This window comes from Rattus rattus, chromosome 2, assembly GCF_011064425.1.
Source record: "Rattus rattus isolate New Zealand chromosome 2, Rrattus_CSIRO_v1, whole genome shotgun sequence".
Lineage (NCBI taxonomy): Eukaryota > Metazoa > Chordata > Mammalia > Rodentia > Muridae > Rattus > Rattus rattus.
This window is the reverse complement of record NC_046155.1, coordinates 41,051,097-41,076,506: the sequence shown is the minus strand read 5'-3', so window position 1 is coordinate 41,076,506 and position 25,410 is coordinate 41,051,097. Positions and strand designations below refer to the sequence as shown.

The window sequence follows — 25,410 nt, the reverse complement described above, 5'->3', positions numbered from 1 at the left end:
TGACAGACCCTCCTGCCACCAGGGTCTGCCCTGAACTGGAGCTCCCTGTTTTTTGGACTGGCCACTGTCTGTAAATCACCATCCACTGCCCCAGGGCTGGGTTGCACACAGCCACCATTGTACTGGGGTCTATGGCTCCTGCTGTCCTGTCATTTTTTCCACTGGGCTATTTTCCCAGGCTGATAGATATTTTAAAGTCCTTATGGATTCATATTTTAGTAAATTGAGAAATGGAGAATCATCCAACACCAAAGGCAGGATTCAACACAGCAGGTACTTGAGAGGGAATCCTCGCAATGCAGTCGGTGCTGAGGGGTACAGGGTTGCAAGCCATGGTCCCTGCCCTTTAAGGCTGCAGTATTGAGGTAACAATATAGATTAGATATCAAAATGAATGCTGCTATAGTCATTCTGATAGACAAGGGTTTAGTGGAGCTATAGTTGGCAGGAACTGACTGGCCTAGCAGATAAAGGATGTTGGGTGGTTTCTGAGGGAAGTATGGGGGCTGAATTTGGAGTTATGGAGGGTGATAGTTACGGTGATAAAGCAAAGAACGCAACAAGATGTCGGTTCTAACAGAGTGCACACGAAGTGCTTGCTCTGACTCTGGACCTTCTTCCCGCTCTGCTTTCATTTCTTCTCTCTGGTCAGATGCCTGGGATCTCCTGCTGTGTTGGATGTGTGGGGTGTGCACTGCAAGTATTAGGAACGTGAGAGAAATGAAAGGCTTTATTGCAGCGCCCCCAGCGGTGCTTGAGCATGTTGACTCCCCGACTTTACAGGGCCACAGCTGTCTCCGCTAGGCATCATTTACCAGCGCATTTCAGTCGGCCTCTGCTAGACCCCCCTCTCCTGACATTGTTCATAACCAATAACCGCCATTAAAACTCAGAAGAACCTCATAGCTTTGACATGTTGAAGGCTGGTTCAGCTGATTGACAGACAGGCAGGCAGGCAGGCAAGGGTGTGTGTGTGTGTGTGTGTGTGTGTGTGTGTGTGTGTGTGTGTGTGTGTGTGTGTGTGTAGGTAGTAGGGCTAGCTAGATGCCTCAGCAGGTAAAGCGCTGGCTGCACAAGTGAGTTCTGTTCCTGGTGTTGTTTTGAAATAAGGTCTCACTATGTGTGTGACCTTGAGTTTGTAGCAAGCTTCAGTCCCTGAGTGTTAATATAATTACCAGCTGTACCACTAGGCCTGGCCTCCCACACATCTCCTGACACACACTGTGTCACTCTTAGATAGAAAAGTTTTCTTTAAGTTTATTATTATCATTATCATCATTATCATTATTGATTTCTCTTTTGTTTTGTAGTGTTCTATTTTTAGTTCATGGATATCTTTCAAAAATAATAATGTTAATTTAAAAAAATTTTAAAGGATTTTTTAAATTTATGGTATATGTCTGAATGAGCATATGTCTTAGTATGCAGGTTCCTGCAGATGCCAGAGTAGGGTGTCGATTCCCTAGAGCTGCAATTACAGGTCCTTACGAGCATTCCATCACGAATGCTAGGAACCAAACTCAGGCTCTTTGTTCAAACACTGTGCCCTAATCCATTGAGCTATCTCTCCAGCCTTTAAATCTTTTTTGTTTACATTTGTGTGACTGCTCACACCGAAACACTTCCTGGGATATATGAACAAAGATCTGCTCACTCCAGAGAGGGAACTGTCAGCACACCACGGTATGGACATCACCACAGTCTGAATTGGTGAAACAATTTATTGAGGTTCCAACAGAAATATGAGTGAAGAATTATTGGCAGGAACAGAAATGACTCAAGGACAACAGCATCACCAAAGACACCTCACAAAATAAAACTTGGTGCATACTGCCCAGTCTGCTGCAGCTTAGTAGGCTGGCAAGTGCCCTTTTCAGTGCCTCTGCTGGCCTGAGCCCCTTCAGGCAGCTTGGCTTCTCAGAGAGTCTCAACAATTTCTACTGCCTATATATTCTTGAGGAGGGAGACATCTAGTGAATCTTGTCAGTTTCAGGGACTTCTTAAAGATATTTTAAGTTGTTTGCTTCCTGTCTTAACTATCTTGCCTGGAGAATGGAATGTTTCCTCTCCCTGTAAACATTCTTTCTTAAAATACTCTGTTTGACATCCACATTTATCCTATGTCTTAAGTTTCTCCAAAACGAAAATGCTTCATTAACCTCTGAGGAAACTGCTACATAACACATATGCACATGGCTCCCCACCTTCCACCATGTGGATCCCAGGGATTGAACTCAGGTTGTCAGCCTCAGTACCAGCTCTCTCCCCACTGAGCCATTTCCTAAGTCTGTGTGTGAAGGAAGATAGCTGGTACATAGGCACCATTGGATACAGGTATTATCAGAAGAAGCTTTGTGGAGTCAGTTCTCGCTGCACTTTACATGGGTTCTCAGGATTGAACTCAGATCTCTAGGCTTATGCAGAAAGGGCCTTTACCTGGTGAGCCATCACTGGCCCCATTAATCGGCCTGTCTGTCTGTCTGTCCCTCATAGTTTTTTGGTTTTGGGGGTTTTGTTTGTTTGTTTGTTTTGTTTTGAGGGGAAGCCCTGAACACATTGATATATTGATGGGAAATATATATAAGTTTCATTTTCTAGTAACTTACATGGATAGTCTGGGAAATTCTTTTTTTTTTTTTTTTTTTTTTTCCAGAGCTGGGGACCGAACCCAGGGCCTTGCGCTTGCTAGGGCAAGCGCTCTACCACTGAGCTAAATCCCAACCCCTGGGAAATTCTTAAAAATAATCTTTATTTTGCCAATCTTTTAGAAAAGACCTAAGTCTTCCTAGCAGAAGCGAACTGAGATTATCAATACTGGTACCATATCCCTTTGACCTCCTTGTGCAACACTGAGGCCCTCTATTGTACCACCAAAACTATAGATTCCTTCCTTACCCAGTGTTAAAAATAAACTTTAAGGCTCTGCTATGCTTAAGGAAGAATAGAGAAACCGTCCAGGCGCTCCCATTGCTTCTCTATCTCCACTCCCAGCTCCAGCTTCCCTTAGAACTGCCAGTTCCAAGGCCTTCAGGGAGTGTGCAGTGATAGTCATTCCGCTGTCCCCAGGTCTACCTTGGGTCTGTCATCTTAGATGTGTTGAGTCACTTCCTTCTTACTGTCTGCCTTCCAGTTCCTAGAATTTTGTTTCAAGTCTCTCTTATCTGGTTCTCTTCGACATTTAGCTTTTTGGCTTAAACCAAACCAATCCAAACAAAATACTATATTTTGGTGCAGTTTCCAGAGGAGAAAAGGAAAATTCTGATTGATATTTTCAGTCTGCTGGTTTGACACAGCTGTTATCAATGCTTTTTATGCTGTCAGAGTTGCTGCTTTTTATACAAGAGAAAAATGATAGAAATGTCCGTCAAAGAGAAATTACTTAAATTGGCTTAACTATACAATAAAACTAATATTCAGGAAGAATAATACCATTTGGGAATTTTCTTTTATTTTCATTCTAGTTTCTCTGTGTAGTCCTGGCCATCCTTGAACTCACTCTGTAGATCAGGCTGGCCTCAAACTCACAGAGATCTGCCTGCATCTTCTGAGTGCTGGGATTAAAGGGAGAGTTGTGTGCCCCCACACCTGGCTGAAGGTGTTCTTAATGTAACTGACAATGTAGCTTGTGGTAGGATGCTTGCCTAGCATGCCCAGAGTCCTGGGTTCGATTCTAGCACAAAATACAAGTGTGGTGGCACACACCTCTAGTGCTTACACTTGAGAGGCAAACCCAAGGGAATCAGAAGTTCTAGGTCAACATTAACTACATAGAGTGTTCCACATTAGCTTGAGCTGCATGGGATCATTTCCTGTTAAAAAGATGTTCTTGATGTAGTAAATGAGAGATAGATTACAAACCATACAGGTAGCCATCTTAATATATATTCAGAGAAGAAGCAGTACACCTGAATTAGGCTTATCTCTAAGTGATAAAACAATAGATCTGAAAATGTGTGATGGGGCTTGGTGTGGTAGCTTATATTAGTAAAAGTAGCATTTAAGAGCTAAATAGCAACTGTTTCACGACACAAAAATAGAGTTGGAAGGGATTGTAATGTGCCTGGGCTGGGAAAATAGCTTAGTGGCAAAGTGCTTGCCTAGCATGTACAAGTGCTCATTTCAATTCTAGCTCTGCAAAAAATAAGTGACTTGCTGGTGACTGAGTGCCACCACTCAGTACACACCTTTAATCCCAGCACTTGGGAGGCAGAGGCAGACAGATCTAAGTTTGAGGCCAGTGTTGTCTAGAGTTCCAGAGCAGCCAAGACTACAGAAAGGCAGTCTCAAGAAACCAAAAATTAAAATAAATACCTAAAAGACAAAAATTTGATAAGAGTGAGAAAGTTCTTTAGCTGGGGCCTCATGGTATATGATTGTGCTAGATTGAATCTAAGGATCGCCTGTTCCGCAGGCTTACCAGGTTCAGACTTACCAGGTTTCAGGCCACTTCAAGGGTAGCCTGAAAATGGTGCAAATCCATGGTTCTTTCCATTTCCAGCCTCCTAATGATCCTTACGGCATCCAGAGAGAGGATCTCATCCTGAGTCTCCGTGCTGTGCTGGCTTCCACACCGCGGTTTGCTGAGGTGGGTGTGGTCTAAATTAATGTAATAGTCTCTGCCCAGAGAACGCTCTAAAGAAAGAGCAGTATGGGGCTCTGGACATGGCTCAGCAGTTAAGAACAGTGGCTGCTCTTCCAGAGGACCCAGGTTGGATTCCCAGTACCCTACGGTGGCTCACAGCCATCTTTCACTAGATCCAAATGATACAGTGCACCTTTCTGGCCTGCATGGCACCACACATGTATGTGGTATACCGATGTTTATGAAAGCAAACAAATTATAAAAATAAGTCTTTTAAAAAGTAAAAGCATAAGGAGAAAATATTATATATCTTAAGGTTGATGTCCTGAAAGTGTCTTGTATGTCAAATACTTTCAGGCTTCCAATATTGAAAACTTGATCATCTCATCCCCTATGATTCTAATCTCTTCTGCAGACAGTTCACTTAACATCCATCAGCTTTGCTAATGTGCCTGTTTCTCAGGTACCACAGTGTGGCAGGAAAGTTGGCTCACAGTTGTAACTCGCAACCTGAACCCTCCTCCTTGGTGTAGCGCCTGTCTCAGGACTGATGACAATGTGGGTGTTGGCTAAACTTCTCTCTCAGGCTTACAGTTTCCCCTTCTTTGCCACAGTTCTTACTGCCTCTGCTAATTGAGAAAGTGGATTCTGAGATTCTAAGTGCCAAGCTGGATTCTCTGCAAACTCTGGTGAGTGTCTCCTAGGTTCCAGCTGTCTGTACACAGTACAGTGATACTACAGTACAATCTCACAAACAGCCGGAGGTCAGCTCATGTGCCTCGTGGCCAGGACCTAGGCTCATTTTGTTTATTAAGCACTGTGTTGCATTCATATTGTTTTACTCTGTGTAGCTAAGATTGGTCAGTGTTCTTTTTCCTTTTTGGGTTTTCGAGAAAGGGTCTCTTAGCTCAGGCTGGCCTTGAATTCCTGATCTTTTTACCTCCACTTCCCAATTAATAAGATTAATTGTGTGTTGCTAATGCAGACTTTGTCTTAGTGGAGGATGGGTGCTAGTAATAGAACCCAGAGCTTCATGCATCCTAGATAAGCAAGCACCCTTTCACTGGGCTTTGTCATCAGCCTTGTACTTGCAGTAAGAGTTAGGGTGAGCACTTTTCTGTGCCTTTAGTAGGACTGTTAGGACACCTTGAAGGTTTTTCTGCTGAGAATCACCTTATTTAGGAGCCCACGTATCCTAGAGCATCTTGAGTGTGAGCTAGCTGATGGCTGTGCTTCTCTGGCAGAATGCTTGCTGTGCTGTGTATGGACAGAAGGAGCTAAAAGACTTCCTCCCCAGCCTTTGGGCATCCATCCGCAGAGAGGTGAGTGTTGCTTAGTTGAGCTCACTGGTGTTAACTGACAGATATCAGGCATGAGGAGAAGTAAGGGACCCTGGCTCCCAGGGTCAAGATGCTGTGTGTGGTTTTTTTTTTTCGGTGAAGAAGATAGACTTCCAGCTGAATGTCAAAGGGGGTAGTTCTCTTATGAGGGCTTCCTGCTTAGTGATACATGACCACCTTTGTATAATGCCTGCTTCTTGTCCTGTCATGGCAAGGAGCATAGGTCTGGCACCATCTGAGTGTTAAGGTAGAAAAGGAGATTTAAAATAAGGTCACAATAACATCTCGGTTCTGTGTTGGTAACTGTTTTTTTGCAGAATGTCATTCCTGCTGGGATAAAAGACTTTTTGAACATATAACCAAGAAGATACTAGTAGACTGAGTTTTTAATTTTCATTACTGTTCCCCAAGCATTCTCAAACACATTCTTCTGAACCCCAAGAAAAAAGACAGTGGGTGGATGGGGACTTATATGGTACAAACTTACCTCAGCAGCCATGGGATCCCTCCCTGACAGGTTTTCCAGACAGCGAGTGAGCGAGTAGAGGCTGAGGGCCTGGCAGCTCTCCATTCCCTGACTGCGTGTCTGTCTTGCTCTGTGCTGAGAGCTGATGCTGAGGACCTCCTCCATTCCTTCCTCAGCAGCATTCTACAAGGTAAGGGGACCATGGAGCCAGCAAAGGGAGTGAGCGCCTTAGAAGTAGCATTCCTCAGGGCCAGTGGCCCTTTATGGGCAGCTACCACAGGTCCAGTCACTTGAAGACTGCAGCCCTACTTATATAGAGAGCAGTTAGATGGTAACTGCTAGCAAACAATTCCAGGTGTCGGTCTCCAACCACTATGGATAAAGGGGAAACAGGCAATATTTGGCCTATTCCCCAGGTCTGTGATTGCTGCCTCTCTAGACTGCAGGCACCATCTATGTGAACCAGACATGAAACTTGTATGGCCTAGTGCTAAGCTGTTACAGGCAGCTGCAGGTGCATCTGCCCGGGCCTGTGAGCACATCACCAGCAACGTGCTTCCCTTGCTGCTGGAACAGTTCCACAAGCACAGCCAGGTAAGGGGGACAGATGGGACTTGGGTGTCTGTGGTCCCTTTCTTGGAGAGATTGAAGTGCTAGTTTGGTCTCAAATAGATCTGGGGTTTTCTCTTGTTAGCTATAGCTTGTTCCCTTCTTTACTCTCACAGTCTCTCTCTTAAAAAAAAAAAGGTTAATTGTTAGAATAGCAGATCTGAAATTCTTTAAAATATTCTCTGACCCCAGTATTCCTTAAAATATTACAGAGCAACCAGCGGCGGACAATCCTTGAAATGATCCTGGGATTCTTAAAGCTGCAGCAGAAATGGAGCTACGAAGACAGGGGTGAGGTCACTGCAGTTGAGGTACCCTGGGCAGTTATTGAGCCTTGTAGACCAGAAGTACAGCAGGAAGGAGTCCTACAGAGCAGTCCAGGAGTAGACGTGTTCATGGCCTGAGCACAGTATTACACTGCATTGCCATTTCCCAGTGCGCGTCCTGGAACCCCAGTAGTTTGAGCTCTTAAAATCTGCCCAAAGTTGTCTGCAGCACTGCAGTCAGGAGTGGTGTGAGCGTGTCTGACTGGTCTTTCTCTCTCCTAGATGAAAGGCCTCTGAGTAACTTCAAAGACCAGCTGTGCTCATTGGTGTTCATGGCTCTAACGGATCCCAGCACCCAGCTTCAGCTTGTTGGCATCCGGACGCTGACAGTCTTGGGTGCCCAGCCAGGTACATCTCGCAGGAGAAAAGATAAGGAGGGTATTGATCTCTCCTTGCATTATCTGTCTTAACTGAACAGCAGTGGTTTCCCTGTTATCACTGCAGTGCTAGGCAGGGTGATTTCTGGTAGGATTTCTTGAAAGGGCAGTGGCTGCAAGGAGGGGAAGACAAAGGTTGTGTTCTTTCTAACTACAGATCTGCTGTCTGCTGAGGACTTGGAGTTAGCAGTAGGTCACCTCTACCGACTGAGCTTGCTGGAGGAAGATGCCCAGAGTTGGTGAGAATCTAAAGCAGTTGAGGTATCCTGGGCAGCAGATGCAGGGAGGGCCGGAGTCCTGTGCTGTGTGGTTATGGCTGCTGAGTGGTCAGAAAGATTGTGGTACATCCTTTAATCCTAGCACTCAGGGCAGAGGAAGGCAGATCTCTGTGAGTTTGAGCTCAGCCTAGTCTGCATAGTAAGTTCTAGGACAACTTACTATGGGCTACACAGAGAAACACTGTCTCAAATAGCAAAAAAAAAAAAAAAAAAAAAAAGTCCTGTCCAACTAAGTGTCGTAGGACTTGGGTCTTGCTCTACAGCAAGGTAGCCATGAGAGCCCATTCTCCTGGATCTTCCTGCTCTCAGGCCTTGGAAAGAGAATGATGGGGCAGGGCTCAGATAATTCTCTTCTTTGTCCGCAGTAGGGTGGCAGCATTGGAGGCATCAGGATCCCTGGCCACTCTGTATCCCGGAGCCTTCAGCAGCCACTTGCTACCCAAGCTTGCTGAGGGGCTGCATCAAGGTATGCGCTAATCTGTGGCCCAGCCCTGGCCAGCAAGGCTTTCTGAGGAGCGCCTTCACACCACCACACAAGGAAAACGTATCTCACCAACTGCTTTCAGGGGAGTCAGACGTGGCTAGAGCGGATGGGCCCACCAAATGTTCTCGACATTTTCGCTGTCTGCAAGCTTTGTCAGCTGTTTCGACACATCCCGACATTGTCAAGGAGACACTGCCTCTGCTACTGCAGCATCTCTGTCAGGCACACAAAGGTAACTTCCAGTAATACTCATCAAGGGGTAGGGCTAAAGGAAACCCCGAACTAGGGCCCGTAAGTTGTAGTTGTAGTTGTACATAGCAGGGAATATAGCTATACAATAACAGATAGGCATTTATGGTTGTACAGTTTGACATTTCATACAAACACACCATAAAGAAAGGAAGTGGTGTGTGTACCTGTTCATGCACATATCTGCCCTTTCTGTCTTGGCAGTCTTGAGAATCATTTCTACTTGGTATTTTGCAATTTTCAAGAAACGGTTGTCATCCTTGGTTACCTGTTGAACATTATATCTCTTGGGAGGATCCTCGGGGCTTCCTGGCTGGCCCTTGTAGCTGATTCAGAGACTATGCACACCCATAAAAGTTATTCTTCTAATCCCAAGTGGCACCTAGTATTGATCCTCTCCCCGTTCTCCCTCTCACTTCCTTTCCAGGCTCTGGTAACCAATATTTGAAACATGAAATATTTTTCTTTCTTGTGGACATGGTAAATTTTTTTTAAGAAAATGAAAGAAAGAAAGAAAAGTCTGGTATTTGGATCTCAGTCCAACCCAGTCAATCTCATTATCTTCAAAAACTCTTCTTCTCGAGTTACAGACACATTCTCTGACCCAGCAGTTCTACTTAAGAGCTCCTGTCTGTATCTCTGTATGTGTAAAAGCTGAACCATGAGTACATATGTAGCTTAGTTGGTAGAACACTGTCTAGAAAGCAAGAAACACTGGGCCACATCGCAGCACTGCATCAAATAGAAGAGGTCTTACCTGCCTGTACACCAGCACTCAGATGTTCATGCAGGAAGTTCAGAAATATGTGGTCATCCTGGATACATAAAACCCTTCCAGAGGACCTTGGTTCAATTCCCAGTACCGACATGGCAACTCACAAATGGCTGTCACTTCAGTCACAGGGACCCTGATGCCCTCTTCTGGCTTCTGTTGGCACTAAGCATGCACATGGTACACAGACATGCATTCACATAGTGGCAAAACACCCCTAGACTGACCGATCGATCAATCTATCTATCTATCAAAAGAAAATACCTGGAAATGCTTTAGAGAAAACCCTAAGGAGAATCCTGCCTTTGTCCTCCACAGGGAATATGATTACAGATTCCAGTGAAGTTGTTGCTGTCTGTCAGAGTCTCCAGCAGGTGGCAGAAAAATGCCAGCAGGACCCTGAGAGCTACTGGTATTTCCACAAGACTGCTGTACCCTGCCTGTTTGCATTAGCTGTGCAGGCTTCAGTGCCAGGTGATTTTCTCTGCTTTCATCTCTTAACAGGTTGGCTTTCTACTAGCATTAGACAGCACTGTATCTCCTGGGTATTGCTAGCACTGTGTATGTTACTGTCAAGCACAAATTCCACTGTAAAGACCAATGACAGTAACCAGAATCCAGTGGTAATAGCATCAGCCAAAGGGATGCACATTGTAATTGCTATACAATTAATTTATTAGGAGTCCAGTAGGTCTAGATGGGTTTGATCTTCAGCTTGCTAACTTTACAAGATACCTTATCTGAATCAAGCAGCCTGTGTGTGTGTGTGTATGTGTGATGACATTGTGTGATCATAGTTTATTGATAAGGTGACAGTAGTGTTCAGTGCATGATAGTTGCTTATAAATAAGACTCAATAAAAAAGCACATGGGACTGGAGAGATGGCTCAGTGCTTAAGAGCATTGACTGCTCTTCCAGAGGTCCTGAGTTCAACTCCCAGCAATCACATGGTGGCTCACAACCATCTGTAATGAGATCTGATACCCTCTTCTGGTTGTGTCTGAAGACAGCTACAATGTACTTGAACATCTAAAAAATTTTGGAAGGTCAACATTTCTATTTACAGTGCCAAGACTGTCCATACTAGCTAGCCTTGTTTTCCACTGCTGACTATGGTAAGCACAGTGCAGTGTTCCTAGTCCTGTGCCCCTGTCAGATCAGTGTAGCAGTTGCCTTCCTTTGAGGTTTTAAGCCCATAGCATTTGTGCAGGATACATTAAACTTACTGGTTTTAACCAGTGTGCTGGAGTACTCCTATAATCCCAATGGAAAGTGGAGGCAGGAGGATCAGGAATTCAAGTATAGCCCATACTACATGAGATACTATTCAACAACAAGAAGCATGGTAGCTGCATAGGTCTTTAAACCCAACAGCACTCAGTAGGCAAAATTAGGCAGATCTCCTATGCATTTGAAGACAGCATGGTCTATATAGCAAGTTCCAGACTAGTTAGTGCTACATGATGATACTCTGTCTCCAAAGGAAGAAAAAAAAATACCTTGAAATATTAGGGGCTGGAGAGTAGCTCAGTAGTTAAAAGTGCTGGCTGCTTTTCCAGTGAACCTGTGCTCAGTTCCCAACACTTGGGTGACTCATAACCAGATACTTGCAATCAGATGCATAAATTTTCCCTCTCCCCTACACACACACACACTCTCTCTCTCTCTCTCTCTCCTCCTCTCTCTCTCCTCTCTCTCCTCCCCCCCCTTCCTCTGTCTCCCAAAAATGCCCTGAATTAGCCTATTAGGAGGAGGACAAGAGCTACTTTGAATTCCTTTTTCCTTACTAGTCTCACTATTTATCCCCCTGCTTCAGCCTTGCAAAGCTGATACTACAAGCACCCTTGACCCAAATTTCAGGGACTTTTTCTTTGAGAAAAGGTTCTTAGTCCTGGCTGTCCTGGAACTTGCTCTGTAGACCAGGCTGGCCTTGAACTCAGATATCTGCCTGCCTTACCTTCTAACCTGAGAATAAAGGTATGTGCCACCACTGCCTGGTCAGATTTGGGTTTCTGAACCAGAGTAGTGGCCTTCTGGTTCTGTCGGTGTACATATGGATTTATTCTTTACAGAGAAGACGTCCTCCGTTCTGAGCAAAGCACTGTTGGAGGATGAGGTCTTGGCCGCGTTGGCTTCTGTCATTGGCACAGCCACTACCCATCTGAGCCCTGAGTGAGTGAAACCATGATTGGCCTGAACACCCAGGAGGGAGGGAACATTTTTGGGGAAAGTGACAAATAGTGCTTTCCCAGTCGTCCATTGAACCTGCATGGAAGTGTGGAGTTGTTTTATAAGTTTGATAGTGACACAAAGAAAGAATCTTTTAAAAGTACCACAAACTATTAGGTGAGCCCTGGGGTAATGGGGTTTGTTAGGGGTTTATGTTGTTAGGGGTTTTTAAGATTCATATTTCTTTCTTTCATGTGTATTGGTGTTTTACCCACATGTAAATACGTATACCGTGTGCATGCAGTGCCCCCTGCAGACAGAAAAAGATGTCAGTCCTCTAGAACTTAGCCTCCCTGTGGGTTCTGGGAACCAAACTCGGGTCCTCTGCAAAAACAAGTGCTCTTAACCACTGGGCCATCTTTTCAGTCCTGGGCTTACCAGTGGACTGTTTTAAAAGTATGAATTGAACTCCTAGCAAGATTGTAGGCCAAGAGTCTTGATAGGATTTGATCAGTCTGGTTCATTTCTATGCCATCATAGGGTCTAGGACAGAAATTATATTTGTACCAAATTAACATTAATATGTGACAACCATGGTGCCTGCCCACAAATGTGCACACACCCTACCTCCTTGATGATACCTGGTACTCTGTCTCCAGACTAGCTGCCCAGAGTGTCACATGCATCGTGCCCCTCTTCCTAGATGGCAACACCTCCTTTCTACCTGAAAACAGCTTCCCAGGCCACTTCCAGCCATTCCAGGTAACAGCCTGATACCTTAGATGTGTGAGCCTAGACATTACATCCAGCCATTACAGGTAACAGTATGGTACCTTAGATGTGTGAGCCTAGAGATTATTACATCCTTCAGACTTAACTTTTAGAGTTATTCTGTGGTGGTCATATGGACATACATGCTTTCTGCTGGTGGGACAGGCTCAAAGGAGCTCTTCTTCTTCATAGGGCGGCTCCTCTGGGCAAAGGCGGCTGGTTGCACTACTTATGGCTTTCGTCTGCTCCCTGCCACGAAATGTAAGTGAGCACAGTTGAGACTTGAACTAAGATGACCTCTGGGCTTAGCTCACAGTCTTTTGCTTCCTCACTTAAAGAAGTTCTTTTCCATACTGAACTCTGATGTTGCTTTCTACTGAGTATTTCTTAGAGTTCAAGTGTCTTCTGGGTCCATTACATGGCCAGGTTTTCTGTAGGTGGAAATCCCCGAGCTGACCCGACTCATGCAGGAGCTTTTGAAGCAGAGCTGTGGCCACAGCTGTCCCTTCTCCTCCACTGCCGCCTCCAAGTGCTTTGCAGGGCTCCTCAACAAGCAGCCTCCAGGTACTGGGCTGGGCTGGGTCAGGAGCCTCCTTTAGCCAACTGTTGATGACCAGATCTACAAATTCAGTCTTTGTTCTCCTTAGGGAGCTATAGTGACTAATCTTCACCCACTGTCCTCAGACAGTCTCTTCAGAGACTGGAGTTCAGCAGAGCATGTCAGGGTCCAAGAGGACAGGAGGAGGAGGTTCAACTCACTCTTGCTATCTTATTCTATCATGGTGCTATCAAGGATGTGGGGGGTTGGGATAATGGGCCTGGAGAGAGCTCGGGAGTTAGGTACCATGCTCATAGAGCCACATTTGAAAGCTCACAACTGCTTGTAAGTCCAGTTCCAGAATATGATGGCACCCTCTCTGGACTCCAGGAGTAGCTGCACAGACACTGTGCATACACATACTTAAATAGACATATTTTTTGAAGTTGCTTATCTTTTGTATATGCAAACTTACCTGTTATGTACATACATGCACCACATGGGTGTCTGGTGTCCTTGGGAGCCAAAGGAGGGCATTAGATCCCCTGGGACTGGAGTTGCATGTGGTTGTGAACTGCCATATGGGTTCTGGAGCCAAACTGTAGTCTCTGCAAGAGCACCTCGTGCTCCCAAGTGCTGAGCCGTCTCTCCAGCCTTCACAGACTAAGTCTTTATTGGAGTAGACAGCTCTCTCAGGTGTCAGCATCCTTGTGTTGAATACTGCACCTGTGCTGTACAGACTGTCCTGCTGGCATTCTGTCATTTTGATTGTCCTTTTCCAATAGCTTCTCAGGTGCTCTGCACCTGGTCAATTTACATCCTTTGTCCTTAAAAACCTACACTGCCATTGTGCACCATTATGTCCTCCTTCCTTCTAGGGCAGCAGTTGGATGAGTTCCTCCAGCTCTCTGTGGACACAGTGGAGGCGGGTCTGGCCTCTGAATCCTCCCGTAATCAGGCTTTCACACTGCTGCTCTGGGTAAGGAGGTAGCATAGATGCTGGCAGACACAGATGATTGTGCCAAATTAAAAATTTTCTACTTGCCCCTGTAGTAGTTACTTTCCTGTTGCCAGGTTAAAATACCATGACTAAGATAGCTTATAATAGCATCTAATTGGGTTTAAAATGGTCTCAGTCAAGAGTAAATGATGGCAGAGCACAGGCAAGACAGCAGGAATAGCTGAGAGCTCACATCTTGATCCAAAATCAAGAGGCTGAGAGAGAGACTGGGAATGTCTTAAATCTTTTAAAACCTCAAAACCTACCTCCCGTGACATTCTTCCTCCTGCAAGGCCAGACCTCCTAAGTACTCAAATGCCAGAGACTAATGGGGGACAGACATCTCATTCAAGCCACCAAAGCCCCTGAGCCCCATGTAGCAGGAGGGCCTCTGGGTCCTGATTGCTTTCTTTTTTGTGATTACAGGTGACCAAGGCTCTAGTCCTCAGGTACCATCCTCTCAGTGCCAGCCTAACCGCTCGGGTAAGCTCTACCACATAACTGGAATCTCAACAACATGCCTTGGATCCTACTCTTACTGTTTGTTTTTAAAGATTTAAATTTTGTTGGCTGTGGGGTTGGGGATTTAGCTCAGTGGTAGAGCGCTTGCCTAGCAAGCGCAAGGCCCTGGGTTTGGTCCCCACCTCCGAAAAAAAAGAAAAGAGAAAAAAAAATTTTTGTTGGCTGTGGTGGCTTATGCTTTTCCGTCCCAGCACTCTGGCAGAAAGAGACAGATCAATGAGTTTGAAGCAGTGGTTCCAGGACATAGAGAAGCCTTGTCTGTCATTCATTCATACATACATACATACATACATACATACATACATACATACATACATACATACATATATATACATACATACATGTGTGTGTGTAAAATGTGTATGTTTTGCATGTGTGGCCACTGTATACAGAATGTGTCACATGCATCCCTGCTGCCCAAGAAGGGCAGAGGACATTGCCAGAGTTGGAGTTATGGATGGTTGTAAGCTACCATGTGGGTTCTGGGAACCCAACCCAAGTTCTCTAAACAGCAAGTGCTCTCAACCAGATCCACCTCTTCAGCCCCCGATCTCTTGTTCTTACAAGGCTTTCATTCTCTTTGGTGTTTGAGATTTTTCCTTCTAGCACACTTAACAGGCTGGTTTGTTTTTTCACTAGCTCATGGGCCTCCTCAGTGACCCAGAACTAGGCTGTGCAGCAGCTGATGGCTTCTCTCTGCTCATGTCTGACTGCACTGATGTGCTGACTCGGGCCGGCCATGCTGATGTTCGGATCATGTTCCGCCAGCGATTCTTCACAGACAATGTGCCTGCTTTGGTCCAGGGTTTCCATGCTGCTCCCCAAGGTATCTGAAAGCTGATCTCCAAATACATGGGCCTCTACTCTTGACCATACGTCCCTACAATAATTTAGGACCCAGACGCTATATTGTGGTCTACACCTACAGAGCTGTACTTTCATCCCACTTTTCCCGGATGAGTACATTTGAGTTATTAGGAGCTCAAGAGGCTGATTAAACTGTGCCTGTGTGTACGTACATTTGTGTGGGAACCAGAAGTCAACATCTAGTACCTTTTTTTATTAACTTTTTTTAGATTGATTTATTTATTTTATATGAGTATACTATAGCTGTCTTCAGACACCAGAAGAGGGCATCAGATCCCATTACAGATGGTTGTGAGCCACCATGTGGTGGCTAGAAATTGAACTCAGGACCTCTCTGGAAGAGCAGTCAGTGCTCTTAACCACTGAGCCATCTCTCCAGCCTTATTACGTTTTTTTACCAATTGCATGCCACAATGTCTATGGAGGTCTCTCCTTCCACCATGTAGCTTCCAAAGATGGATCACAATGTGTCTGTTTAGATCTCCCCTCCTCCATGTAGCTTCCAATGATTGACCACTAATCAGGCTTAACAGTACGTGCCTTCACCCACTGCCTGCTGATGGCCTGATTGCATGTTCTTCCATTGTTTTCCACAGTGTGGTGTGTGTTTGTATGTATGATGTGTGTGCATGCACAAAGACTCGTGCATCTGGAGGTTGAAGGAGAAGTTGTACCAAATGGGTTCCAGGGATTGAGCTTAGGTCATGAAGGCAAGGGCCTTTAACTAAGGAGCTATCTTGCTGGCCCTTCTACTTCATTTCCTGAGACAGGATTTCCCAGTGAGCCTCAAGCTTGCTGCTCTGGCAAGACCAGCTAGCCAGTCTCTCCACTCGGGTGCACTGCAGCGCTTACCATGAAACATGGTTTCATGGGACTAGGACTCAGGTCCTCAGAGTACAGAAAGTATTCTCCCACCCGACCTATCTTCCCTATCTTCAACCCTTTTCTTCAGGTAGGTCTCACTCTGTACCTCAAACTGGCTTTGACTCCCCTTGTCTCAGCCTCCTGAGTTCTGAATAGACTTTAGTCACCACACCTTATTATAAATTGATAAATCTATTCGTGTGAGTTAGAGATTGAATTCTCAGAACTGAATGTCTAACCCATTTTTCTCCTACACATCTTTTTCTTTTTATCCCCAGATGTGAAGCCAAACTATCTGAAGGGTCTATCTCATGTACTCAACAGGCTGCCTAAGCCTGTGCTTTTACCAGAGCTGCCCACAGTAAGTCCTGCGGGAACCTTCAGCAAGGGATGGGGGTCGGGGAGGGGGGGTGGTTTCGGGTCCCTTGGCTACAGCTGGTAGAGGGAGTTCCAAGACCATAATGTACATCCTATTTTCCATTGCTTCTTAGCTCCTTTCCTTGCTGCTGGAGGCACTGTCCTGCCCTGACTCTGTGGTCCAGCTTTCCACTTTGAGCTGTCTCCAACCCTTACTACTGGAAGCACCCCAAATCATGAGTCTTCATGTTGATACTCTGGTTACGAAATTCCTGAACCTCAGTTCCAGTCATTCAATGGTGCGTTGAGCCCAGCACACCCTTCAGTACCTTTCTCCTTTATCTCCCCTGACCTCATTTGTGTTCCAGGCCGTCCGGATTGCTGCTCTGCAGTGTATGCACGCTCTCACTCGGCTACCCACTTCTGTGGTAAGTCTTTAGAGTCAGAAGTGCTTGTTTGAGACAGGGTGGTCACTGTTCTCCAAGCTGGCCTGACTCGTGTACGCTGCCATACCTGGTTGAATACTTTTTTGCTTTCAAGTGAGATTAGCCACCACCAACTGAATATGGTAGGATAGGAACTATATACATGGTGCACATAGATAATTATAAACATGCCACCACCCCTTCCCCCTGAGTGCAGAATGGATCTAGTGAATTCTGACCACCTCATAACATTGCTCATCCTATATAAAAACCTCAAATAAGAAAACTGGGGCTGGACAGGTGGCTTAGGAGCACTGGCTGTTCTTCCAGAAGACCCACATGATTCCTAGCACCCACATGGCAGTATATAGTAATTTGTAATACCATTCTAGGGGATCCAATGCGCTTACATCTGGCCTCATGACACCAGGCATACACGTATGCAAGTCTTTAAAATAGGGCACATTTCACTTCTATCAGAATTGAGCTGCACAGTGTGGGACACACTTCTTGTTGTTCAGCTCAGCCACAGTAAGATGGTGTCTCTGACTTCTTCACAGTTGCTGCCATACAAATCTCAGGTGATCCGAGCTTTAGCCAAGCCTCTGGATGACAAGAAGAGACTTGTGCGCAAGGAAGCAGTGTCAGCGAGGGGAGAATGGTAAGCTGTTGGCTGAAGGGAATGGGGGGGGGGGGACTAAGGAGAACCTCAGAATAGGGTTGTAACATTCTTCGTGTCCACAGGTTCCTACTGGGGAGCCCTGGGAGCTGAGCCCTTGGTCCTCACCTAAACCCTCTTGACAATCTAACCCGCAAGTACTAACTATTGAGCCATCCCACAAGGCAAGACCACCCACTGGCCTGCCCGCCCATGGATGCAGTACAAATGCTGGGCCTCTCCTGCATGGCTGTGCAAAACTCTTTTCCAAGAGCCATGATTTCTAATGGATTGTTGAAGAGACTGAGACTTGTATTTGAGGAAAAGATCTTGGGCTCTCCTGTGTCCTATCAGGACACTACGTGGCTGTGCTGCTGAAGGGCCAATCCAGTTGAGTGTGACCTTGAGAACTAGGAATGGTGTTACATGAATGCACCTGCCAGCGAATAAAGACTTTTTTGTAATGGGCAGATTCCCATGTATTCCCTTTATCCTGCAGATGCTGTAGTGGCACATACCGAGAGCTCCCGGCCCTTCAAAATAAGGGCATAAGAGACACCCTCGGAATGCCCACTCAGTGACCCACTTCTTGATCCTGAACTTTACCTTCACCAAGGCACAGAAAAGCTACTATCTTTACAAATCAAATGCCTTTATTTTCGCTCCTTCCGTAGCACGTGAGAAATGGCAGTGACCTTGGCAATAGGCTTAGGTTCTTTATCCCATTGAGAAGCCAGAACACACCTGATGGATCTTTTCCCAAAGTCAAAGAAACGGTGTCTAGCCCCAGTGCTGTGACCTAGAGCTCATTACCTGACTCCTAGTCTGGGGCTAAAACTTATTTGCCTGAGTAAAGGGACTTCAATCATTGAGTTTCTCCACACTGCATCTTGCTCTGAGGTGGCAGAAGATTGCTCTTGATTGTCCCTGTGTAGTACTCTAAGGCAGCCTAATGGCTCTTATGGTCATGGATTCCAGGAAAAGCTGCCCTTGGAAGCTCTTGAGAGACGATAAACATCGAACAATGTTCAAGTTGTGGCTTACACGGCCATCACAGAGGCTGAGTGAGCAGTCACCCAGGGAGGAGGATCCCAGCTCATCCCATTCCCATGGGGCAGGTGACTAGAAGGTAACAGCACCCGGGTCAGCCAATGCCTGTGAGGAATGATCCAAAAAAATCTCTTTAGGTCTGAGTTCTTGGTTGTCCTTCCCATTTGCCCTGCAGCAAACATACATCAAACAAAGACAGAGTTCTCATCTCTATCTGATTCTGTCTGGGAACTGTACCCTCTGGGGCTCTGAAGGCATTTTAAGCACTTTTTAATTTAAAGCCTGGGAAGTGGGGAGACAGCTTAAGAACAATTCATAGATGCTCTAAGTATGGTCTTCTCCATTTAAGTCACTTGTTTTTGTTTCAAGACAGAACATCACTGTGTAACCCAGGTTGGCCTTGGATTACCAATCCTGGTAATTACGATGCCCTGGTCTCCTGAATGCTGGAATTCCAGGTGTGGGCTGCCATGGCCAGCCCCAATCTTTTACTGTGCTGCAAGCGCAGTAGAGGGGAATGCAATGATGATGAGGCAAAGAGGAAGGGACTTACACAGACTCATCAAGGGTAGGCACAGGGTGAGGGGAGGCAAGGTCATCAAACTCTGGATCTGCCTGTGCCTTCCAAGTGATGGGATTACAGATGTACATGATCATGCCTGGCCTAGTAATCTGCATTTTAAAAATTGATTTCAGGGGTTGGGGATTTAGCCCAGTGGTAGAGCGTTCCCCGGGTTCAGTCCCCAGCTCCGAAAAAAAAGAAAAAAAAAAAATGATTTCTTCTTGGACTGGACAGAGCTAGTCTCTCATATTGCTGTCAGACCTCGGTCACATGTAGGTTACCTCAGTCTCACACATTGTTGGCTTGAACTCCAGATACAGTGCCTAACCTACAAGCTCTTCTGTAGTTGTTTGAACCATACCTTTTAAACCACAGTTTCAGGGGCTGGAGAGATAGCTTAGCACTTGAGTACCTGTTGCTCCTGCAGAGTTTTGATTCCTAGTACCCACATGGCAGTCTATAACTATCTCCAGTCCCAAGGGATCCATCCAATGCCCTCTCCTGACCCCAGGTACCAGGCATGCACATGATGTGCATACATGTATACAGAAAAATACTCATACTATTTTCTTTAAAATGTTTTAGCCTTGGGGGGTAGAGAGATGGCTCAGCAGTTAAGAGCACTCTTCCTGAGTGCTCTTCCAGAGGTCCTGAGTTCAATTCCCAGCAATCACATGGTGGCTCACAACCATCTGTAATGAGATCCAATGCCCTCTTCTGGTGTGTCTGAAGACAGCTGCACTGTACTCACATATCTAAAATGGGGGGAGGGAGTGAGTTTTAGCCTCAGGCCCCAATGGTTCAAATAAATAGTGGTTATTCCAAGTGTATAACAAAAAGCTGGGGCTGGAGAGATGGCTCAGCGGTTAAGAGCACCCGACTGCTCTTCCAGAGGTCCTGAGTTCAGTTCCCAGCGACCACATGGTGGCTCACAACCATCTGTAAAGAGATCCGATGCCCTCTTCTGGTGTGTCTGAAGACTGCTATAGTGTACTTATATATAATAAATGAATAAATAAATCTTAAAAAAAAAAAAAAAAAAAAAAAGCTGGTCGCATGTGGCTATTCCTGAGGATGAAACCTAATTGCAAACTCCTCAGTGTCACTAACCAGTCTGCTTTTTGTGGACAGACCACCTTCCACAGCACTGTAATCAGCTGGATTACAATCTCTGCTTCTGGGTATGGACCAGGTCCCTATCACAGTCCTGTTGCACAGCACTGCTGTCTTTCTTACTTTACCTTCCTGTGTCCACACCTAGGAACACCTTCCAGTTGTCCAAGCAGCCGTAGTTGTAAGGATTCCTAAATACCTAGAGACAAGGAAAATACATTGCTACTCTTCTACTTAATCTCCTTCTTATCTTGGAGATGATAGAGCTCCTGTAAGCAAAGTCTAGCTTTTAAGACACCTGTTGGCTGGTTGTTATGATGCATGACTTTGACCCCAGCACTGGGCATTCTAGGCCAGCCAGAGCTACATAATGGGACCCAGCTTTAAAACAAAATGAAAAACTAGAAACTTGTCTAAGTGAGCACTGACAGTGGCCTGTTTGTTAAACGTAAGACCAGTTACCCACCTGCTCACCCAAGTCCCTTCCCCACTCACTCTGCCCTTGGCCTGTAACCGGCGTCTCTCCTTCTTGTTGATATGCCTTTCGATGCTAGTCTCACCCCGGCTGATGAGAACAGCATGCCACATGGTTAGGGCACCCAGGGCCAGGGCCACAGAACTAAGAGGCAAAAATTAATAGAAATTAGAAGCTGGAAGACAGAGAGGAAGGCAAACTCGTGGTTATGACTGACTTATAGCCTCTCTGCTTCATTTTCCTGATCTCATCATATAGGGCCTAGGTGAGCACATATTCAACCTTTTAGAGGTTTATTGAAATCTGGAAAAAAGTGGTATGGAAAGGAAGATCGGGGAAATGTAGACTTTGTTAAAATGCCCATGCTTGACTTGGAAGATAGTGAAGGGTCATACAAGCATGAGGGGTTGGACTGGTTGTCGGAAATCCATGTACCAACACTGCAACTCCAGCTACGCAGTGTAGAACAAGTCTCCTCTAAGTTCCTGATTTCCCTTCTCAGCAAATGGAGCCATATGCTTTTTGGATAGGAATCAAGAAAACAAGAGCTTCACTTAACCGTGGTGCATAACAAGCATGACAGTATTATTGGTACTTAGCCACCTTCTACTGTTCTCTGTCCCCAAAATATTGAAGAAAAGCACTCTTTGCTAGCCTCAGACCAGGACCATGGCATCTAAAAAGGATTTTCTTAATGCTGCCCTCCCTTAAAATTTCCAGAACTGAACCAGTCAGTGATGGTATGTGTCTTTACTCCCAGCACTCAGGAAGCAGAAGCAGTCGGATCTCTAGGAATTCAAGGCCAGCCTGGTATACTGAGCTCGTTCCAGGACAGCCCAGGCTACACAGAGAACCCGGAGGGGGAGGGGGATAGGAGCTATCAAGACAGAGTTAAATACCTGCACAGGAACCAGAGGTAGACAAGACTCTTGTGAGTAATCCTTTCTCGAAAGGAGAAGGTAGGTGGTGGAGTCTGGTGGTATGTCTACAAAAAGAAAAGAGCAGAGCCTGGCTCCCTTGCTCTGCCAGTCTCTAGCAACTGTCACCAGAACCCCAAGCACCTACAGGCAGGAATCAGTATAAAACCAGGCAGATAAAAATGGGGATTAAAGCCACAGGAAATCAGACCAGCAGGCAGATGGGGGACCAAGCCCGGTGGCACCATCACATGGACAAACAGTGGGTAGACAGCCAAGCACAGAAGGAACTGACTGAGTCTGTAGCTTGCCAGCGTAATGGGACTCCAGGGGAAACCACTGCAATCTCTAGCCAGCCACATTTCCTTCACTCTGTGGCTTCCCACAAGAGGGAGATCTACACCTGCCTTGGACTAACTGGGGAGAGGTAAGCAGGACTCTAAAAAAGCACAGGAGTGCACAGGATAAGGAGTTCCTAAACGAACAAGTGTGTGCGGGTGGGGTGATCCCAAAGCTGCCAGGCCAGCCTGGTATCTGTCCCCTGGAACCCCATTACACAGACTAACATAGACCCCTTGCTGCTCAGGCCATCATGAAGGCACAGTCCAAACTCAACCCCAAGAAGTGATGACGGCATAGATTACTGCAGACTTCAGCTTGCCCTCAGGCTACCTAATCTACCCAAGAAAGTCTCCGTAGAAACGTCTGACCAGTCTGGCAGCCAGCCTATGTAACTGAAGTAGCAGACTCTTAACCCTCAGGCCTGAGCAGCATGAGGCAGTGGAGTGGAGACTGCCCACCTGGTTGGCAATCGCCTGTAGTTTGTTCTTGTCAAGCTGTTTCATTTTCTAAGGGGACGAAAACAGTGTGGGTTATATTCAAGCCTCTAAGACAAGGGGCTACCAAATAATTCTTTGGGGAAAGGTTTCTGCTATGTTGAATTAATCTCTTTCTAGCCATGGGCTCACCTCGATGGCAGCATAAGCCTCCCGGAAAAGGTCCCAACTTCCGTAGCTACAGTAGACACAGCCCAGAGTCATGAAAAAGCAGAAAGAGAAGAAGTAGCGATGGTTATAGTGGCCCACGCAATTGTTTAGCCAGGCTGGTGGAAGAATGATTAAGGACAAGATCAAATATAATTTGGGGTGTCCAAGCCCCTACAGCTCATCCTTAGTTAAGGGCATCAGCACAAAGGCAAGAAAATGGAAGAGAGTTTCCCAAGGTTAAGGCAAAACTTGTCTAAGTTTTTCAGGGCTTCCAGATGCCACCAGGAAATCTTAACCACCTGCAAATATTCAACCTAACTCAGGATAGCCATCTGCACAGAAAGTCAAAATGGGACAGCCCACAGTTCTGTCTGCCACCTTCGGCTACAGATGCCCAAACACCCTTTGATGCTCTACAAAAGACCTGCCAGAAAATTCCTTTCTCCTACAAAATCCATTCTAGAAAGCCTGTAAACATCCTGCTCCTCCCAAAAAATGGTAAGCTCCCCTCCCCCACAAATGCCTCTTCTACAAACTTCTTTCTCATGAGCCAGTATTCTCTGGACTGAGGCTAGTGAGAAACTGGAGCTCACGCCTGTGAACCCTGTGCAGCGCTCTGGGGATAAACCGAAGGTCTTGGCTGAGGAGAAAGGATACGGCAGTGGTGATCCATCTTCAGCACACACCTGTGAGGGAGGGACACAGGCTCTGTTACGGTGGCCAAGGATCTCGAGATGTCAGTGACAATCCTTTCCTACTAGGACCAGCATCCTGCTGAGGTGGAAAGGGCACAGACTTTGAAGACAACCAGGCCTTCCTTCAAACCCAGTTCTGTCTCATTTATTGGCTGACAGGAAACATCCCTGCCTCAGTCTGTACAAGTGGCAGTGATGACTCATGCACAGACCATGCTCCAGATGAGTGAAGTATCAGCAGATGGGAAGGAAACACAGTGCCTAGCTACATCTTAACAGATACTTTGATACACAATTAACTCCAGGTTAATTAATTAATTAAAGCCAGGTTTTGCCCTAGGGCTACAGCAAAAGGGCATCAAATGAGGTTCAGAGCGAGGCCAAGACCCACCTATTACAGATGCTGCAGTGGTGTGTTCGCGCTGGCTTAGGGTAAATGCACTTCTTACAGATGGAGACAGTAGCAATGTCATTCCTGCCCTGTGCAAATTGAGAAAAACATTTTGACCACTACAGCAGAACAAGATTCGTGCCTCAGAAGATCCCAAGTTATCCTTCCCATATATGGGACTGGCTACCATAGCATGCAGTTCTGTTCCTCCCCATGCCCTGGGGGTCCCACCTGGGGTGGGTATCCAGGAGGAGTGGTGATGGCCTGATAGTAATGGAAGACGATGAGGATCAGATTCCAGTGACTGTAGAAGAAATGCCAGCAGAGCCGTGGTACCGAGTAGGTTCGCAGGATGAGGGGTAGGACACACAGATAAGCAATGGCCACAATGGACCCGGTCAGCACGATCACCAGCACCACAAACACCTGCCAACACCAGTGAGGTCAAGATACCATGAGGGAGCAGTATGCAGGAAGACTCAGAACTTCAGAGCTTGGGAAGCTGCCTCCAAAGCTCAGTGAAAGTCCATCAGAAACATCCCCTTTTCTGGCTCCTAGAGCACCGTCACTTACCACTCCAAACCAGCGGATCACATTGTCCACCAGCCAGTAGATAGGCTCAAAGGCAGCATCGACAGCAGTGTCACTGCCCCCAAAGGAATTGTAGAGCAGGGAGCGCAGGCAAACCTTGCCATAACGCCAGCGCTGTACCAGGCCCCGGAGCAGAGGTGGGCATCGACGCCGGTAGCCCAGGAGCAGAAGGAGACGCAGGCAGAGGCGTGCTGGGCCCAACAGCAGACTTCGCTGGCCCCGCATGGCTCCTAGGAGAGTATACTAATATAAGGATTCAGCCTGAACCATACCTCACACTACTCAAACAATGAGAAGGCCCCAAAGCATCACATTATAGGCCTTCTCAATTAAACCAGTCATCAGCTATGAAAATAGAAAGGGTCACTTTTCTAGAGTTTCCAGTGTCATTATTTCAACCATGTTACAGGATGTAGGGACTTAAGGTTCTAAGCCTACAAAAGTCATATTTACATTATACCACATGATTATGCAGCAAATCCCAGGTAATTTACACCTGAAGGACCACAGTAAAGAGGGAAACAGCTTCAAGTCAGAGTTCTTTTCTATGTGCGCTGCACACATGTGGAGGCCAGACATGGGTATCAAGTCTCTTCCCCAGTCACTTTCCACATACTTATTTAAATTTTTGTTTTATGAATGGTTGCCTGCATGTAAGTGTACCATGTTAAAAGTATTTTCTAGGGGGTTGGGGACTTAGCTCAGTGGTAGAGCGCTTGCCTAGCAAGCTCAAGGCCCTGGGTTTGGTCCTCAGCTCCGGAAAAAAAAAAAAAAAGATTTAAAAAAAAAAAAAGTATTTTCTAGGGGCTAGAGAGATATCAGAGGTTTAAGAGCACTGGCTGTTCTTCCAGAGGTCCTGAGTTCAAATCCCAGCAACCACATGGTGGCTCACAACCATCTGTAATGAGATCTGATGCCCTCTTCTGGTGTGTCTGAGGACAGCTACATATATACATAAAATAAATAAATCTTTAA

The 25,410-nt window shown here is 46.0% G+C and overlaps 2 protein-coding genes across 9 annotated transcripts in view; one reads left to right on the top strand and one right to left on the bottom strand.

Moving 5' to 3' along the window:
- Positions 1 to 18,125, top strand: part of Mms19 (MMS19 homolog, cytosolic iron-sulfur assembly component) — a 36,949-nt gene extending 18,824 nt beyond the window's left edge. Inside the window, exons 9-31 of one of the 3 annotated variants that reach the window (XM_032891979.1) lie at positions 4,499 to 4,585; positions 5,197 to 5,271; positions 5,827 to 5,904; positions 6,440 to 6,578; positions 6,828 to 6,982; positions 7,210 to 7,288; positions 7,546 to 7,671; positions 7,858 to 7,939; positions 8,347 to 8,444; positions 8,545 to 8,694; positions 9,802 to 9,957; positions 11,557 to 11,656; positions 12,313 to 12,415; positions 12,617 to 12,685; positions 12,862 to 12,988; positions 13,841 to 13,941; positions 14,389 to 14,445; positions 15,124 to 15,310; positions 16,494 to 16,576; positions 16,707 to 16,871; positions 16,941 to 17,000; positions 17,558 to 17,658; positions 17,742 to 18,125. In XM_032891979.1, the coding sequence (XP_032747870.1) occupies positions 4,499 to 4,585; positions 5,197 to 5,271; positions 5,827 to 5,904; positions 6,440 to 6,578; positions 6,828 to 6,982; positions 7,210 to 7,288; positions 7,546 to 7,671; positions 7,858 to 7,939; positions 8,347 to 8,444; positions 8,545 to 8,694; positions 9,802 to 9,957; positions 11,557 to 11,656; positions 12,313 to 12,415; positions 12,617 to 12,685; positions 12,862 to 12,988; positions 13,841 to 13,941; positions 14,389 to 14,445; positions 15,124 to 15,310; positions 16,494 to 16,576; positions 16,707 to 16,871; positions 16,941 to 17,000; positions 17,558 to 17,658; positions 17,742 to 17,769 (2,406 nt within the window). In that variant the 3' untranslated portion in view covers positions 17,770 to 18,125. Of the gene's footprint in view, positions 1 to 4,498; positions 4,586 to 5,196; positions 5,272 to 5,826; positions 5,905 to 6,439; positions 6,579 to 6,804; positions 6,983 to 7,209; positions 7,289 to 7,545; positions 7,672 to 7,857; positions 7,940 to 8,343; positions 8,445 to 8,544; positions 8,695 to 9,801; positions 9,958 to 11,556; positions 11,657 to 12,312; positions 12,416 to 12,616; positions 12,686 to 12,861; positions 12,989 to 13,840; positions 13,942 to 14,388; positions 14,446 to 15,123; positions 15,311 to 16,493; positions 16,577 to 16,706; positions 16,872 to 16,940; positions 17,001 to 17,557; positions 17,659 to 17,741 lie in introns of those variants that run through there. The other 2 variants (XM_032891978.1, XM_032891980.1) reach the window with 2 other exon arrangements.
- A 163-nt stretch (positions 18,126 to 18,288) lies between these two features.
- Zdhhc16 (zinc finger DHHC-type palmitoyltransferase 16) lies at positions 18,289 to 25,088 on the bottom strand. 6 transcript variants are annotated; one of them, XM_032891971.1, is made up of 10 exons: positions 24,418 to 25,081; positions 24,076 to 24,270; positions 23,845 to 23,933; positions 23,416 to 23,444; positions 22,741 to 22,874; positions 22,573 to 22,620; positions 21,755 to 21,840; positions 20,876 to 20,999; positions 20,509 to 20,579; positions 18,291 to 18,810 (listed from the first exon to the last, which is right to left on the bottom strand). In XM_032891971.1, the coding sequence occupies exons 1-10, from the start codon at positions 24,658 to 24,660 to the stop codon at positions 18,696 to 18,698; spliced, it is 1,134 nt and encodes a 377-aa protein (XP_032747862.1). In that variant the 5' UTR covers positions 24,661 to 25,081; the 3' UTR covers positions 18,291 to 18,695. The 6 variants fall into 6 exon arrangements, with proteins under 6 accessions (XP_032747864.1, XP_032747866.1, XP_032747862.1 ...); XM_032891973.1 differs by lacking the exon at positions 20,509 to 20,579 and having other exon boundaries at positions 18,289 to 18,810; positions 24,418 to 25,088; XM_032891974.1 differs by lacking the exon at positions 24,076 to 24,270 and having other exon boundaries at positions 24,418 to 25,084.
- Positions 25,089 to 25,410: the final 322 nt, after the last annotated feature.